The 17,646-nt window shown below is 44.6% G+C and overlaps 2 protein-coding genes across 2 annotated transcripts in view; one reads left to right on the top strand and one right to left on the bottom strand.

Moving 5' to 3' along the window:
- Window positions 1-598: 598 nt before the first annotated feature.
- On the bottom strand, window positions 599-16,147 carry LOC130121197 (carboxypeptidase O-like). Its single transcript, XM_056290067.1, has 11 exons — window positions 16,068-16,147; window positions 15,410-15,473; window positions 13,940-14,041; window positions 12,952-13,062; window positions 12,226-12,342; window positions 11,731-11,824; window positions 11,153-11,252; window positions 10,644-10,746; window positions 10,039-10,123; window positions 1,332-1,412; window positions 599-1,185 (listed from the first exon to the last, which is right to left on the bottom strand). The coding sequence occupies exons 1-11, from the start codon at window positions 16,145-16,147 to the stop codon at window positions 959-961; spliced, it is 1,164 nt and encodes a 387-aa protein (XP_056146042.1). The 3' UTR covers window positions 599-958.
- Window positions 10,123-17,646, top strand: part of LOC130121196 (melanoregulin-like) — a 23,295-nt gene continuing 15,771 nt past the window's right edge. Inside the window, exons 1-2 of the mRNA XM_056290066.1 lie at window positions 10,123-10,149; window positions 10,286-10,317. The gene's annotated coding sequence lies outside the window, so the exon portion shown is untranslated. The remainder of the gene's footprint in view (window positions 10,150-10,285; window positions 10,318-17,646) is intronic.

Here is a 17,646-nt window from a genome sequence, read left to right as displayed (position 1 = left end):
TTATTTGGAAGTTAAATATTAACTTTAAAAATATGTATTTTTGACGATTTACGGTCCCGTCTACATGATGGTGGATGCAGCCAGGCGTTGGATTGAAGCAGAATAAGTTACCGCTGGAATAACAGCTGAGGAAACAGATATAGTCATGGGGAGTATATTAAACACCAACTCCTTCATGGATTTATGTAAATACCACAGAATATAGAGAAATCACCCATTACTATGACGAGGAACGGCGGTGTCCCTCATTAGTGGGGAAATGCTGCCCCCTGCTGCTTGAATAAGGAATATAATTGATTTTTGTTCCGTAGTGAAACTGATACTATGTACTGTTCGATAGTTTTCTTATAACTTTGCTTAACAAAACAAAAACACAAACTATTTAAAAATTTTACAACCAAGCCACTATTTTCCAAATACATTTTATTCTAGTCTGTCGGAGGGTGAGGGCACTCTTCTATTCCTGTTCATTCTACAGTTGCCTTTAAATAAACTCATTCGGTAATGATTGCAGCATTTCGTGATTACGTTAGTCGTAAAAACTTATTTACTGTCAGTATTGACATTTAAACTATAAAAATTTTTTTTGTATCGACCAATGTGTCAATCAATCACACATTTACAGGATTAACCTTTTTTGGCCATTTAGATGTTTAATCGGGATATTGAATCATGACCCAATGACTGAATCATAAACCCACAGATATTTATCAAAAATAATTTCCAATCTTCTTTAAAAAAAATCAACAATTTTTAATTTTTGCCTGGGACAGAAAAGATCCAAGACTGCTAGGGGGAAAATAAAACATTCAAAGGTCTTTAACTATTGAGTGTTATTTTTGAGGCACAGCTCGTCTCTCCTGGCATCCCATACTGTCTGCAGAGAAGGTCCCTCTGCATCCCTAGATGATGCTCTGTGTGTGTAGAGTTCGCCTTAATCTCTGTGGCCTCTGTTGTCCTATACCAGTCCCCATGTGGCGAGAGACATTGCCACGACACTGCTCCATAGTGCGGCAACGACTCCCGTAACCGTGGTAATGCCCGTCACTGTGGTGAGAGCGGCGTTAGGGATGAGGATGTTGAAGGCCTGGTCGTGAACATGCGTGATGATGGACAGAGCCCCCACGTAGGCTTCCTCACAGGCAGGCTGGATCTGGTCCTCTGGCAGCAAGTGGCCGAACTCACCTGGAATAATACTCAGAGCTATTACTTTAATGATACTGGAGCAGCGGTTCTCTAGCAGGTCCTCGGGTATCACCAGTACAGTGCTCAGCAGTAAAATGAGGGACTGAGATTAAACCACATGTCAACTTTTCACTCGTCGGACTCACCTGTGTCTCTCAGCTCAAAGGTGTAGGAGAAGGGGATGCCAATGAGTCGAGCCCAGTCCCGACTAGAACCTGAGTTTGGGTCTAGGAGCAAGACAGAGAAGGATATAAAAAAGAAATGTTTAGACCGAAGGAAAACCCAGCCACTGAGGATGCACAAGCCAGTGCATCCTTAGTGCCGGTCCCAAGCCCGGACAAATGGGGAGGGTTGCGTCAGGAAGGGCATCCGGCGTAAAATCTTTGCCAAATCAAATATGCGGATCATAAATAAGACTTACATACCGGATCGGTCGAGGCCTGGGTTACCAACGACCGCCACCGGTACTGTTAACCAGCAGGGTGTCGGTGGAAACTATGCTACTGTTAGGCGAAGGAGAAGGAGAGGGGGAAAGCATGTCCAGAGGCAGCTAGAGAGGAGGAAGGGTAGGCATGTGGAGGTGAGAGTTGGAACTTTGAATGTTGGCACTATGACTGGTAAAGGGAGAGAGCTGGCTGACATGATGGAAAGAAGAAAGGTAGGCATACTGTGTGTGCAAGAGACCAGGTGGAAGGGGAGTAAGGCCAGGAGCATCGGAGGTGGGTTCAAACTCTTCTACCATGGTGTGAATGGGAGGAGTAATGGGGTAGGGGTAATTCTGAAGGAAGAGTATGTCAAGAGCGTGCTGGAGGTGAAGAGAGTGTCAGACAGAGTGATGAGTATGAAGCTGGAAATTGAAGGTTTATTGCTGAATGTTATCAGCGCATATGCCCCGCAAGTTGGGTGTGAGATGGATGAAAAAGAAGAATTCTGGAGTGAGTTGGACGACATGGTGGAGAGGGTACCCAAGGAGGAGAGAGTGGTGATTGGAGCCGACTTCAATGGACATGTTGGTGAAGGGAACAGAGGTGATGAGGAGGTGATGGGAAGGTATGGAGTCAAGAAGAGAAATGTGGAAGGACAGATGGTGGTCGATTTTGCGAAAAGGATGGAAATGGCTGTGGTGAATACATATTTCAAGAAGAGGGAGGAACACAGGGTGACGTACAAGAGTGGAGGAAAGTGCACACAGGTGGACTATATCTTATGTAGAAGGTGCCATCTAAAAGGGATTGGAGACTGCAAGGTGGTGACAGGGGAGAACGTAGCTAGGCAGCATCGGATGGTGGTCTGTAGGATGACTTTGGAGACCAAGAAGAGGAAGCGAGTGAAGACACAGCCGAAGATCAAATGGTGGAAGTTGAAGAAGGAAGACTGTTGTGTGGAGTTCAGGCAGGAGTTAAGACAGGCACTGGGTGGTAGTGAAGAGTTGCCAGATGGCTGGACAACCACTGCAGAAATAGTGAGGGAGACAGCTAGGAAGGTACTTGGTGTGTCATCAGGACAGAGGAAGGAAGACAAGGAGACTTGGTGGTGGAATGAGGAAGTACAGCAAATTATACAGAGGAAAAGGTTGGCAAAGAAGAAGTGGGATAGTCACAGAGATGAAGAAAGTAGACAGGAGTACAAGGAGATGCAGCGTAAAGCAAAGAGAGAGGTGGCAAAGGCAAAGGAAAAGGCGTATGGTGAGTTGTATGACAGGTTAGACACTAAGGAAGGAGAAAAGGACTTGTACCGATTGGCTAGACAGAGGGACCAAGCTGTAAAGGATGTGCAGCAAGTTAGGGCGATCAAGGATAGAGATGGAAATGTGCTGACAAGCGAGGAGAGTGTGCTAAGAAGGTGGAAGGAATACTTTGAGGGGCTGATGAATGAAGAAAATGAGAGAGAGAGAAGGTTGGATGATGTAGGGATAGTGAATCAGGAAGTTCAGCGGATTAGCAAGGAGGAAGTGAGGGCAGCTATGGAGAGGATGAAGAGTGGAAAGGCAGTTGGTCCTGATGACATACCTGTGGAGGTATGGAGATGTTTAGGATAGATGGCAGTGGAGTTTTTAACTAGATTGTTTAACACAATCCTGGAAAGTGAGAGGATGCCTGAGGAGTGGAGACGAAGCATACTGGTACCGATTTTCAAGAACAAGGGCGATGTGCAGAACTGTAACAACTACAGAGGTATAAAGTTGATCAGCCACAGCATGAAGATTTGAGAAAGAGTAATAGAAGCTAGGTTAAGAGGAGAGGTGATGATCAGCGAGCAGCAGTATGGGTTCATGCCACGAAAGAGCACCACAGATGCAATGTTTGCTTTGAGAATGTTGATTGAGAAGTATAGAGAAGGCCAGAAAGAGTTGCATTGTTTCTTTGTAGATTTAGAGAAAGCTTATGACAGAGTGCCGAGAGAAGAGGTGTGGTATTGTATGAGGAAGTCAGGAGTTGCAGAGAAGTATGTAGGAGTGGTGCAGGATACGTATGAGGGAAGTGTGACAATGGTGAGGTGTGTGGTTGGAATGACAGATGGGTTCAAGGTGGAGGTGGGATTACATCAAGGATCGGCTCTGAGCCCTTTCTTGTTTGCAATGGTGATGGACAGGTTGACAGACAAGATCAGGCAGGAGTCTCCATGGACGATGATGTTCGCGGATGACATTGTAATCTGTAGCGAGAGTAGGGTGCAGGTTGAGGAGAGCCTGGAGAAGTGGAGGTATGCACTGGAGAGAAGAGGAATGAAAGTCAGTAGGAGCAAGACGGAATACCTATGCCTGAATGAGAGAGAGGACAGTGGAATGGTGAGGATGCAAGGAGTGGAGGTGACAAAGGCATTTGAGTTTAAATACTTGGGGTCAACTGTCCAAAGTAACGGGGAGTGCAGTAGAGAGGTGAAAAAGAGAGTGCAGGCAGGTTGGAGTGGGTGGAGAAGTGTGTCAGGAGTGATTTGCGACAGAAGGGTACCAGCAAGAGTTAAAGGGAAAGTTTACAAGATGGTTGTGAGACCAGCTATGTTATATGGTTTGGAGACAGTGGCACTGACGAAAAGACAGGAGGCGGAGCTGGAGGTGGCAGAGTTGAAGATGCTAAGATTTTCACTGGGAGTAACGAAGAAGGACAGGATTAGGAGCGATTATATTAGAGGGACCGCTCAGGTTGGACGGTTTGGAGACAAAGCAAGAGAGGCAAGATTGAGATGGCTTGGACATGTGTGGAGGAGAGATGCTGAGTATATTGGGAGAAGGATGCTAAATATGGAGCTGCCAGGGAAGAGGAGAAGAGGAAGGCCAAAGAGGAGGTTTATGGATGTGGTGAGGGAAGACATGCAGGTGGCTGGTGTGACAGAGGAAGACGCAGAAGACAGGAAGAAATGGAAACGGATGATCCGCTGTGGCGACCCCTAACGGGAGCAGCCGAAAGTAGTAGTAGTAGTAGTTTAGACCGAAGGAACTGGACCCTTGGGTGCAGTGTGTTATTGCAGGACAGTACAGGGTAGCATAAGCAAAGGTGCTTAATTGTTTTGTAGTCCTCCTCACTGCAGGACCTATGCCCTTTCTACTGCATGGTGGAGAGAAAAAAAAACAAACAGCCAGCAGCTGATAAGCACATGATGCCTGTTAGTGATTATCAGCGCAGAATCGGGCTTTGAACATTTTTCAAGGATGACACGGTCATAAACATACAACTGCCAAGGCAAGAAGATCAACAGCTCCTTGGATTTATTGGTTGGGTTTTGGGGAGAGCCAAACTATGTGCCAAGCACAAAAGTCCACCCGCATGCTGCCCTTTGTTTTTATGGCACAGGAGCAGTTTTACAGGCTGATGGGGGAGCAGACAGAATGATTAAATCAACAACGAGTGAGGCCTCGACCACAAAGCAGCTGCTGCTGACTATATTAGATTCCCCGTTTCCCATTGAGAGGTGAGGGAAATGAACTTTTCGTCTTCATACCTTTGCCAATATCCCTAAAATTATTAGAGATGGGGATAGTATGGTTATTCCCGCTACAAAACCAACTGGAACATCCATAGTGAAGGACGAATGGCTCTTAATGTATGCACAGCACACAGTGTTAAGAGTCTATATGCACGGTCAGTAATCCAGGTAAGGAAATCACAGAAAGTGAATCAGTTCACCTGGACACAACGTTTAGTGGGAGAAACGTTTCATCACCCATTTAAGTGACTTCGTCAGTCTAAACTGACTGCAGGTATCCCCACCCTTATAAACAACACAGTTACATAATGACCGAAACCAATGATTGGTTTCATATGCAAATATGGGCACGAACATTAACTAGACTAGAGTTACAATTGCCATGTGTACTATTCACAGAGGATTTGGGAATGTTTACAATCACAGCATTGTAAGATGGCGACAGGTGTACTCTTAGCCCCCCCAGTTCAGGAATGGTCGTTCCTTCCCTCTTCACATAGATGGCCTCTTTGACTTCCCGTTCAAACCAGTGTTCCTCCCTATCAAGGATGTGCACATCCTCATCCTTGAAAGAGTGGCCACGGGCCTGTAGATGGGTGTAGACTGCAGAGTCCTGGTCTGACGTGTTAGCTCTCCTGTGTTGTGCCATCCTCTTGGCCAGCGTCTGTTTGGTTTCCCTGATGTACAAATCACGGCCGTCCTCCTGACACTTACACTATATTACACTTACTTACAGCATACGCTATATTGCTGCTTGTGCTGGGGGGCCCGATCCTTGGGGTGGACCAATGTTTGGTGCAGCGTGTTTTGGGGTTTCAAAGCAACTGAGATGCAGTGTTTGGAAAATATGTGTCTCAGCTTTTCTGCCACATATGAAATCACCACTGGTTTACTCTTAGGCAGCTGCTGTCCTTCTCCTCTCTTCGATCGGCTGGTGCACTGTTTGGGCGTCTTCCTGGCTTTGAAAAACGCCCAGTTAGGATAAGCACACAGGGCTCTCAAGTCTCACGCATTGGGCGTGAGACACACGCATTTCAACTTGTTCACACGCTCACACGCCACACCTTGTATTTCTCACGCAGAGAACCAGGGTAACGCCCACCAAGTTGCACCACTATTTTTTATAACAGTGGAACAGGTAGGAATCAAGTGGATTCCCCATAGCGTTGAGAAGGGCCTGCCACGCACCAGCCAATCAAATTAAAGAATATAGCTGCCAAACAGCCAATCAAATAATAGCATTGCTGTATCCGGGTAAGATTTAGATTCCCGCCACAACAACTTGACAGAAGAGGACAGCTATCTACTAACTTAGTCACAAATCCGAAGTAGGACGACAAAAACGTGGGAGAAGACCATATCCTATGTGTACAGTAAGTTATCTCATCATTTGATTTCCGTTGCTGGGGAATATTGTCTCTTTTTACTCTCTATGAATATTGTGTCCAGGCAGTTGGTTTAACCAGAGTGTGTGAACTAGCCTAGCTAGCTTGGGGTGACCAAACTGCCTCTTTCCACCTGTGAGGTGGAGAATCTGCAGCGGTCAGTATTTAAAGTTTAAACATTTCAAACGTCACAGAATTTAAAACGACTTCCCCTGAAACTAAACTAAGATATTGATATTATATTAATTTCTGGCGTTAGGTGATGTTAGCTAATTTGCGATTGTTGCTCAGACATGTTGATAATTAAACAACTTTAATGTTGGTGAAAATTCCTCTCAAAAGCAAATGAAGACATCTGGTCCTTTTTAAAGAAGAACCAAAGTGTCAGTAACTGTTTACACAGGATTAACTGAGAATGTTCTGTAATTAATCCAAATATTAATCTTTGAAATTAGTGTGAGAATTATGTACTATTTAATGCCAACCCTTCCTTTTCCATTAGTGGCTCAAGAGCAGAGTTATTATAGTATATGTGACATTAATGTGCTGCTACTTGTATTGTAGTAAGACATGAGTATTATTTATAAGCTAAACTAGTCACAGCTTGTCCAACTGATTTGTTTGACTATCAGGCATAATTTTATTCTGAAAATCCTGTCAGCAGCAGCCTGAGCAGCACAGAGACACACAGACAGGTGAGCTGCAGCCCCTCAGGTGAGCTCTGATGTCATAGTGAAAGATCTGAGATCTTAGTTCAGGAGTTGAATGAAAGAAAAATAATAAAAAGTTTTTGAGATAGTGTGAGCATCACTGTGGGTCTGTGTCATGAAATACACAAACTGAAAGCCAGAATCTCAGGTGAGGTTAGAAAAGCTCACAGCAGCTGTTACAGAGCAGCAGATTACCTACAGGTTTCTATACATTTATGTTATTATAACATTTCATGTGACAGAAGTTATGTTATTTTTAAATATTAAGTGTGGTCTCAGATTTAAGTATTCTATCAAAATAAAATGTAAAAATCAGAGAAAAAGCCATGATAATAATTTAGTTCTACCTGCACTAAAAAATTATGAATTAAATAAATATTTTTATTTGTATGAATTTATGTGTCATTTATCAGATCAGACCCCCGTCCCCACCCCAACCAAACCCCCACCACCGCCGCCGCCAAAATCTCACTCTGAACTCAGTTCAAAACTTGAGACCCTGAGCACACTTAACCTGGGCCTGTTGAATGTGGGATTTCTCCCCTTCTCCAGCCGCTGTATCGTCAGCTCGGTGGTACAGCGTCCTGATGACTCCTAGTTTGGGCTCCAGTGGATGATGAGAGTCAAACCTTAAGTACTGATCAGTATGTGTTGGTTTACAGTAGACATCAATAATTAAATGTCCTCATCACCAATTGCAATTTCACAATCTAAGAAGGCTAACCTGTAATTTTTCACATCCTTCCTGGTGAACTTGATGTGGCTGTCCACAGAGTTAATGTGGTCAGTGAAATGTGGTACGTCCTGAGATTCAATTTTAACCCAGGTGTTGTTCACAAATCAGAAACAATGGCTAGGTGGTGTCCCAGGATAGGACATCAGAGCCCTCTTTTCCAAACCGTTAGAACAGCACAATGCTATTGACAGAATTTCATGCCATAGATTATACCCAGGGGAAGCTACACCTAGTCTGTATGGGTTACCTAAGATACATAAACAGGATGGGCCATTACAGCTTATTGTTAGTATGATTAACTCAGTGACCTATAAGATTTCTAAATTTCTTGCATCTTTTCTTAACCTGTTGGTAGGCCGTAATGAACATCACATTCAGAACAGTATGGACTTTGTGGATAAGGTGAGGGACATCATTATGGAGGGGGATGAAACAATGGTCTTGTATGATGTTAAGTCTCTCTTCATGTGCGTTCCTGCTGATGAAGCAGTGGAGGTGGTCCATATGAAATTACAACACGATCTCACCTTTAGCAATAGGACCACCCTTAACACTGAACAAGTGTCTGCTCCTGAAGCTGTGTCTTCAACCCATGTACTTCACATACAGGGGGACATAGTATTATAGGCAGAGGCATGGGTGTGCTATGGGATCCCCAGTTTCACCTATAGTGGCCATCTTGCCTAGGGAGGAAGTGCAACTTGCATATTAAACCAATTGTTGGTTTCGGTCATTATGCAACTGTGCTGTTTATAAGGTTGGGAGATACCTGCAGTCGGCTGAGACTGATGATGTCACTTGGATGAGTGATGAAACGTTTCTCCGACCAAACACACAGTCTTAACTTATTGACCGGGCAAAACCTGCGTCACATGGGTTGCCTCCTGACAATCAATTACTTTATTGTCCCGAATGGCAAATATGAAAAGATGAAAAACACACGAGCTGCATCCAGGTAGCATGGCGGTCTATTCCGTTGCCTACCAACACGGGGCTCGCCAGTTCAAATCCCCGTGTTACCTCCGGCTTGGTCGGGCGTCCCTACAGACACAATTGGCCATATCTGCGGTTGAGAAGCTGGATGTGGGTATGTGTCCTGGTCGCTGCACTAGCACCTCCCCTGGTTGGTTGGGGGAGTAGCGTGATCCTCCCATGTGCTACGTCCCCCTGGTGAAACTCCTCACTGTCCGGTGAAAAGAAGCGGCTGGCGACTCCACATATATTGAAGGAGGCATGTGGTTGTCTGCAGCCCTCCCCGGATCGGCAGAGGGGGTGCAGCAGCAACCGGGGCAGCTTGGAAGAGTGGGGTAATTGGCCAAGTATAATTGGGGAGAAACAGGGTGGAAAATCCCAACAAACACACGAGAGGCAATCAAAGTACACAGTGAGACCAGGAAACACTTCCATCAACAACACCACAGAGGTTCCCCGCCTCAGCTGGACACAGGCGCACCACTTCATACGCTAGAGTGCAAAAACATCATGTGCAAAAGGGCAGGCAGTAGAAATAGGCTTGAACGGGGTGATTATCTTTTTATGAGCTGCGAAATGCGATGGCTGACAGAACAAAAGAAGACTTTATCCTGTTTAATTTTACTGGCAGGGTCCTAAATCACCGACTGTGTTGCTATTGCATTAAGAGGCTCCTGCTTTGACGGTCGATGTCCACTGCAACATAACCTACTCACTGCACTTTCCCCGACCTCCCTAGAACAACAAGCGGTTTACAGTGCTGCTCCCCCAGGTGCCCCCGGCAGTGGAGCATGCCAGCACTCCCTCCACTACACTCCAGGGGCAAATGCTCTACATTTTCTTTATTCCTTCAACTTTGGCACAAGTAAACTACTGTAAGCAGAGTCCATGATGTCAGTTGCATTTACATAAAAAAAAACAACAACCAACAAACATAAAGCAAAAACACCAAACACAAAGAGCTTGGTGTGAAATTTCGCGAATGGCCGGTGATGGGAAACCACCGAAGAACAGAACAAGACAGATGTGTTTGCACACCTGAGTGTTTGTGATGTGTGTGTGTGTGTGTGTGTGTGTGTGTGTGTGTGTGTGTGTATGTGTATGTGTGTGTGTGTGTGTGTCTTACAGAGGATTTCTGGAGATGTTCCTACTTTGTAGTCCATCCCATGCAGCTTTTTCATCTTGGCTGCGGCTGCCCTGCCCACTGAAACCTACACAAAGCACACCGACTGATCTGGTAAAAGCGTATTTGTAATGAACCTTTAAAGGCAGAGAGGCATATTTGTGTGATTGCAGTTACAATAGCAATTTGCTAGCTTAGGGCCCTTAAATTCTCATACTCTAATAATAATTATAATACATTTTATTTACAGAGGGCTTCTCAAGATACTCAAGGACACTTCACGTAAGTTAAAATAAACATAAAAGCAACACACCAAAAGCATGAAAAAACAAAAATCACACATTAAAAGCAATTCTGAAGAGGTGACTTTTGATTAGTGATTTGAACATGTGTGTGTGTGTGTGCGCGCGCGCACGCACAGTTATGACGTCACAAAAATTAGCATCGTTGCTAATTTTTGTTGAGAAGCTTCATCAGCATGGCTAGTTGTGCTGCCCAGGTTTATTAAAGCACAAACAAACGCATCTTTTGCACGCACACACACACACACACACACACACACACACACACACACACACACACACACACACACACACACACACTCTCACCAGTTCATCGTAGTTGGGTGCTGATATTTGAGGATGTCCATATGGAAGTAGTATCAGTTGCCCAGAAGAGTGGATGGTAAGGAAAGCTAAAAGTTCTTTTGTCCTGCTTTCTGAAAATAATAAATAAATAAAATTAAAAAAAACTTTCTGTATTCTGTAGATTTTCTGAATTCTAAGTGTGTTATACGCAATAATGTACGTCACAAAGGTCATAAAGATATAAGAAATTTTTAAAAAAGCTTGTCCATAATAACAATAACTTTACTGACTTATCTCGTTCTGGCTGTGAGAACAGTTACTATAAATTAGAAACCAAAAAAAATAAATAAAAAAATTGCCACGAGCACTGGTGTTCATTATAACCAGGCTTTTGGTCAGGATATTTCAAGAGGACCATCATTTAACCTGTGTTGTGCAAATAAACAGAACAGGCCAACACACACAAAGAAAAGCATTAAACAGATGATTAAAAAAAAACACAAAAAAAACTAAATACAGATCGATTCCACAGTTTACCCACAAACTCCGTCACGGCCCGGGTCTCAGGCTCCGACTGCCGTGATGTCCCACAGTAGGTGTTGTCACAGCAGTCAAGCGACACACCTACAGCTGCAAGGGGGAAGAGACGGCGGAGCGATGCATTTTCAGGATTAACATTCAAAAGTCACGATAAAAGAAGCCAAGCAGGCATGAGCAGGTAACGTTTACAGTTGATGCACAAAAAAAAAGTGTTAAAACGAAGATAAAAAGACGACGGGTGTGTCAGTTAGCCCGAAAAAATAAATAAATAAGGGATCACACTGCAAAGTCAGTGCCAGGTTGAGAACAAGCTTGTCAATGTGGACATAGAACTTGAAAAGCGGTGCTGCGGGTTATCACAGTGTCAGCCGTGCTGTGTGAAACACATAGAGACAGCTTGTTGGTCAGAGGGATGGTCTCGCTGTGAGCAGGACCGTCTCTAAATGCAGGGTCATGGTTTGACCCCTGTGCTGTGACACCGTTTAAAGTTATCAGCGAGTAAGAAACGCTGTCCGCTCTCGGACCCTCTGCTGCTCTCTGATACGCTGACTTCACATGTGGGACTCACTTCCCCAGTTGGCGTTGTAGTTCCTGTTCAGGTCGACGCCATAACACTCACAGCCTGCAGGAGGAACCGACCTCGACTTCCTCCACAGACGGGTCTATGTACACACACACACACACACACACACACACACACACACACACACACACACACACACACACACACACACACGAAGCAAGATGAGTAACTCAGACTGCATGGAGGTGAGTTAGTGGTGAGTTAGTGGTGTACAAGACTTACGTATCACAAGCTGCTCAGTCATAACACTCTCATAAGAAACATTAAAACAAGTAACATTAAGAAAAAAATAATCAAGAAATTAATGTTGAACAGCGAAAGCATTACATGGAAATCAGAAAACAAATGCTTGGGGGTTTTCAAGGTTTTTAGTCCATTATATCTGTGCAGTGATCTGAGTTTACCAGGCAGCCGACCGGACAGCTAAAACGTAAACACCGTGGAAAAGAGTTGGATTGACGGACAGTGGGGTGGACCTACGCTGTCATTGGTCCAGGAGAACGTGTATCCATCCACATTGAGCACGGGCGTCACATAGAAGTCGAGGTTTTGTAGAATCTGCGTCAACTTCGCATTATCTCTATATTCCTGGACAATCTGGTGGCAGCATTAGAAAATGGGAAGACTTTAAAAAGGGAAGAGTGAAAGTGTGTGTGTGTGTGTGTGTGTGTGTGTGTGTGTGTGTGTGTGTGTGTGTGTGTGTGTGTGTGTGTGTGTGTGTGTGTGTGTGTGTGTGTGTGTGTGTGTGTGTGTGTGTACCAGATTTGTCTATCCTAATGGGGACATTTGGCCACCATTAGGATAGAAAAACCTGAAACCACTTACCTTGTGGGGACATTTTATGGGTCCACATTAGGAAAAGGGTCTATTTTAGGGTTAGGACTTGAGTTTAGGGTTAAGGTTAGAAGTAGGATTAGGTTAAGGTTAGGGTAAGGGTTAAGGTTAGGCATGTAGTTATGATGGTTAAGGTTAGGGTTAAGGGCTAGTGAATGAATGTAGTCAATGAGGGGTCCCCACAAGTATAGGGGGACATGGTACATGGTTTCCTCCCACAGTCCAAAGACATGTAAGTCAGGTGAATTGGCCGTACTAAATTGTCCTTAGGTATGAATGTGTGTGTGTGTGTGTGTGTGTGTGTGTGTGTGTGTGTGTGTGTGTGTGTGTGTGTGTGTGTGTGTGTGTGTGTGTGCGCGCGCACAGGCTGACCTCTTTGATAAACCACTGGCAGAAGGCAGGGGCGATCCACTCCCTAGCATGGATACCACAGTCCATCCATATGGCCTTCTTCACATTACCTGCTGGCTGCTTTAGTCCCAGCTGGAAGTATACAATGGGAAACAAAGGGATGGAGTTAATATTCAATTCAATTCATTTTCCAAATTCTGAGTTCAAAAAGCAACACTGATGACATCTTTAGTAGCCCTGCTTGAGAAACAAGCGGCCGTGGCTGCTCCAGGACTCGGGGAAAGCCCTCCACAGAGCAACCGATCATTTTCATCCGTCGAAATTTTGATAACATCCCTTTAAGCGCATTTCTATTCACTGGTCTCTCACTGTCTGACATATTCTTACATGTCTTGTTGCTTTTATATTTATATTTCTGTTTTTCTGTATTTATCTTCTCTCTATTTATATACCTCTTGTTTTGTTTCACACTTTAGTAAGAAAAAAAATATTCCAACAGGGAACTGTTCTTCATAAACGCTTCGAACCAGCCCAGCTTAAAAACTGAATTTTAATCCATCCATCCATCATCCAAGCCACTTATCCCAACCGGGGTCGGGGTCGCAGGATGCTGGAGCCTACCCAGCAGTCATTGGGCGGCAGGCGGGGAGACACCTTGGACAGGCCGCCAGTCCATCACAGGGCCCACCCACCCACACACACACACGCACACACGCACACACACACACACACACACACACACACACACACACACACACACACACACACACACACACACACACACACACACACACACACACACACACACACACATTCACACCTAGGGACAATTTAGTATGGCCGATTCACCTGACCTACCTAATATTGAATGAAATCAAATCAGATTCACGTTGTGGTCCCAGTTCTTAGCTGTGGAAACACATCACTGGCCGTGATGGTACCCGCTGTGGGCTTTTCCATCCCAGTGACCTGACAGAAAGTAAGCAGTGAGCGATGTCACATATTGTACCTTTAGCAGTATTATTTTCCTCCCTTCAAAGGTGTGTCCATAGACAGCAGAAGAGATCAGGTCAGGGTTTTCTTTCTCCACCTCTTGCATCCATCTATATATCTACAGAAAGTGAGAGGAGAGACACTGAAAACAGTGGAGAGAGACTCTAGAAACTCAAGGAGAGGTGATAAGGAATTGTTTTTAATCATCCATTTTTAAAAAAAATCTTAAATAGACTGGCATTGCATTTTCAGTGATACGTCCCCTCAGGCAAACCACCGGTCTTAAAACTGTGCTTTCTGTAGGGAGTCTGCTATTATGCTAGTGTTTCGTCCCTCTCTGGCTTTCTGCACATGGCTGCAGGAGAAAGGAGCAGGTAAACATTCACAGAGCTTCCCAGGAACAACTTTGCACTGTCCATTATGACAGAGTTATGACAGAGCTACGACATTATGACAGAGTACATGCCACTCGTGCTACAAATAACGGCCACCGGGGAGATAATAATATGCCCAACCTCCACTAAAAGTCCATGCACATAATCTACAACAGAATAGATTGATACCTACAGCAAGTGTCAAGATGACACAATTACAGGCTTGGTGGGTGTTTACTCCATCAGATTAAAGCACCTTCTCTCATGTTCAAAGTGACTCATGCAAAGATAGGATGTGACAGTCAGACATGAGTTTCAGATGTTGTTGAAAGTAACTGCAATGACTGCATGGCTTATGCTCAATGCAGCACAATAAACAATACAGTGGCATAATGACCAAAACCAATGGCCAGTTTCATATGCAAATTACATGACCATTAATTAGAGTTTCAATGGCCATGTGTACTATTCACGGAGTCCAAAGAAGTTGAATCAAGTGCAACTGGACCAAGCTAGTCTAGCTTGGTCTAGTCAGAAAGGCACGAACCGAGGAAGCCTCTTGGATGGGAGGCGAAACATCTTCATGGATATATACCAAGTCCAGTTGCACTTGATTCAACTCCTTTGGATAACAATGACCTGGATTTATGAGAACATTCACAGACACTATTCACGGAGGACTGGGGAATGCTTGCCATCACAGCGTTGTAAGGTGGTGACATATGTACTCTCAGCGCCCCCCCCCCCCCACTCCTTGGTTTCAGGGTTGGTCATTCCTTCTGAATATAAATGGCCTCTTTGACTCCCCATTCAAACCAGCATTCCTCCCTATCAACGATGTGCACATCCTCATCCTTGAAAGAGTGGCCACTGGCCTGTAGATTTCACCCAGCTATTGCAGGGTGGAGTCTGTGTGTGAAGGCTTCTTATTGGGGTTGTCAAGTGGGCACCTTTCCTTGAGTTAGGCATATGACAAAAAAAGACCCCCCAACCCCCTCCCCATCAATACACACAACAAAGCTCTGCTATGTTAGATTAATTCTCAATGCAATCTTAGCCAACACCTGCCTTTGTGTTTGGTAACATCATCCTGTCATTTTATGACCCCTCACCTCATCCATAGGGTGGTATTTGGTGTAGTTGTAATTCAATGTTGACTCAGCAGCCACTGATGAACTGTAAATGTAAAACAACAACAACACATTGCCTTAATTGTGATACTTTAGCTTACGTAGATCTCATAAATCAATATAACAATCATCACAGATATATCCCGAGTAGATATGTGAGTATGCGTGTGTGTGTGTGTGTGTGTGTGTGTGTGTGTGTGTGTGTGTGTGTGTGTGTGTGTGTGGTGTCTAACACCCTATAAAAAGATGTGGTTGCAATATATTAATGATGGTAACAATGGCGCCAGATTATATATCAGAATACAATGTTACTTGTCTTGTTAGCAAAACCAAGAACTAACCACATCAAACGAAATATCAAACTTTTCAAACGTTTTGATCCCATTCTGAACGGTCCCACAAGTAATACTAAATTAGAAACAACCATCAAAGAATAACCACAGGCAAAATAAGGGAAAATAAGTAGTGATGATACTCCCTCACATAATGGATTGAGTTCATCCCCGGCAATCCTCTAAGGCTTTTACAATCACCAAGGGAAGGTGAAAGTGGAAAACAGAACAGCTGGTCTTTTTCTACTTCATCCGTCCGGTCTCTTCCCTCTTCGCATTAAACGATGGACTGCAAATTCACAACTCACCCGTCACAAACCTCCAAATCCCGATTTAAAAGCAGGAGGAACAAAGTGAGCCCCCATAATGTCAAGGTTGTTGTCTCCATTTGTCTCTTCCTCGCTCCCTGACAGGTGTCTCCGTGCGGTCTGGCTCTCGTCTCCCTTTCTCACACTCGCTTGTAGACACCAGCACTCACATCGGTTGCATTTGCACCAAGGTGGTCTTGGATCTCTCTTATCGGCCCTGTCGTCTTGCTGACACATAATAACTTCAAGCATTTTACTGCCTCAGTTTATCACATCTCTGCACACACTGCTGACTACACTCACACCGTTGCACATAGTTATTCATTAGTGGGGTGAATATATACACATATAAAAGCCACAAACGGAGTTATTAGCAAGAGATGTGTGAATCAGTTAAGTGTTAACAGATTATGAGCTGGTTGCATTGCCCTTTACTTTGCATGATAGTGGTCTGCTGTAAAAGCTAATCATAAAAAAAAAGGTGTCCGGGTGACGTGGCGGTCTATTCCGTTGCCTACCAACATGGGGATCGCTGGTTCGAATCCCCGTGTTACCTCCGGCTTGGTTGGGCGTCCCTACAGACACAACTGGCCATGTCTGCGGCTGTGTGTGGTCGGATGTGGGTATATAACTTAATTGATATTTGTCTTGGTCGCTGCACTAGCGCCTCCTCTGGTCGGTCAGGGCACCGGTTCAGGGGGAGGGGAAACTGGGGGGAATAGCGTGATCCTCCCACGCCCTACATCCCCCTGGCGAAACTCCTCACTGTCAGGTGAGAAGAAGCGGCTGGTGTCTCCACATGTATTGGAGGAGGCATGTGGTAGTCTGAAGCCCTGCCTGGATCAGCAGGGGAGGGCAGTGACCGGGAGGGCTCGGAAGAGTGGGGTAATGGGCCGAGTACAATTGGGGAGAACGAAGGGAAAAGGCCACAAAAAAGTTGTCATATCTGGATGTTTTATGCTTTGAAACAGGTAAATTTATCCTAAAAAAAACACACGACTGTTTTCATAGCAAAGCGGTTTCTGCAAGAGAGCGTCACAAACCACTTTACTGAGATTAATTTTGAAGTTTCAGCTACTTTCATTGCACCGCTCCTTTAAATGAGAAGACATATTTTTTCTTCTCCGCAGTTTCTATCTTAAACACTTCTTCCCGTAATGGCAAGATCATGAAGCAACAGTTCCTTATTCAAGCATAACCTTAAAATTAGATTTACGCCTGTGTGTGTGGATAAAACGAAGCGCGTGCATCTGACTTCATGTGTTCCAGCACATGTTGACACTAACCTGGTTTAAATTTAAAGAATGTGCTGTGGAGATACTGGGCCAGTCCTCTCTGCAGCATTCTCCACCGTCCAGAGCAACTGAATCAATGTGCCATTCATTCCCAGACTCTCCTGTGTCTGTGTTGTTGTCGACCCCTTTACCGACTCACGTGGATAATTTAATTGACCGCCGAGCCCTCGCTCAGGGCAGGATAGAGAGAGAGAGAGCATAGGGAGGTGCAGGACAAGATATCAAACCGCTGCATGTACTGGATATTCAGATTTTTTTTTTGTGTGTGTCCTATCGGGAATACT

This window comes from Lampris incognitus, chromosome 11 (assembly GCF_029633865.1).
Source record: "Lampris incognitus isolate fLamInc1 chromosome 11, fLamInc1.hap2, whole genome shotgun sequence".
Classification (NCBI taxonomy): domain Eukaryota; kingdom Metazoa; phylum Chordata; class Actinopteri; order Lampriformes; family Lampridae; genus Lampris; species Lampris incognitus.
This window is presented reverse-complemented; position numbering and strand designations above follow the sequence as displayed.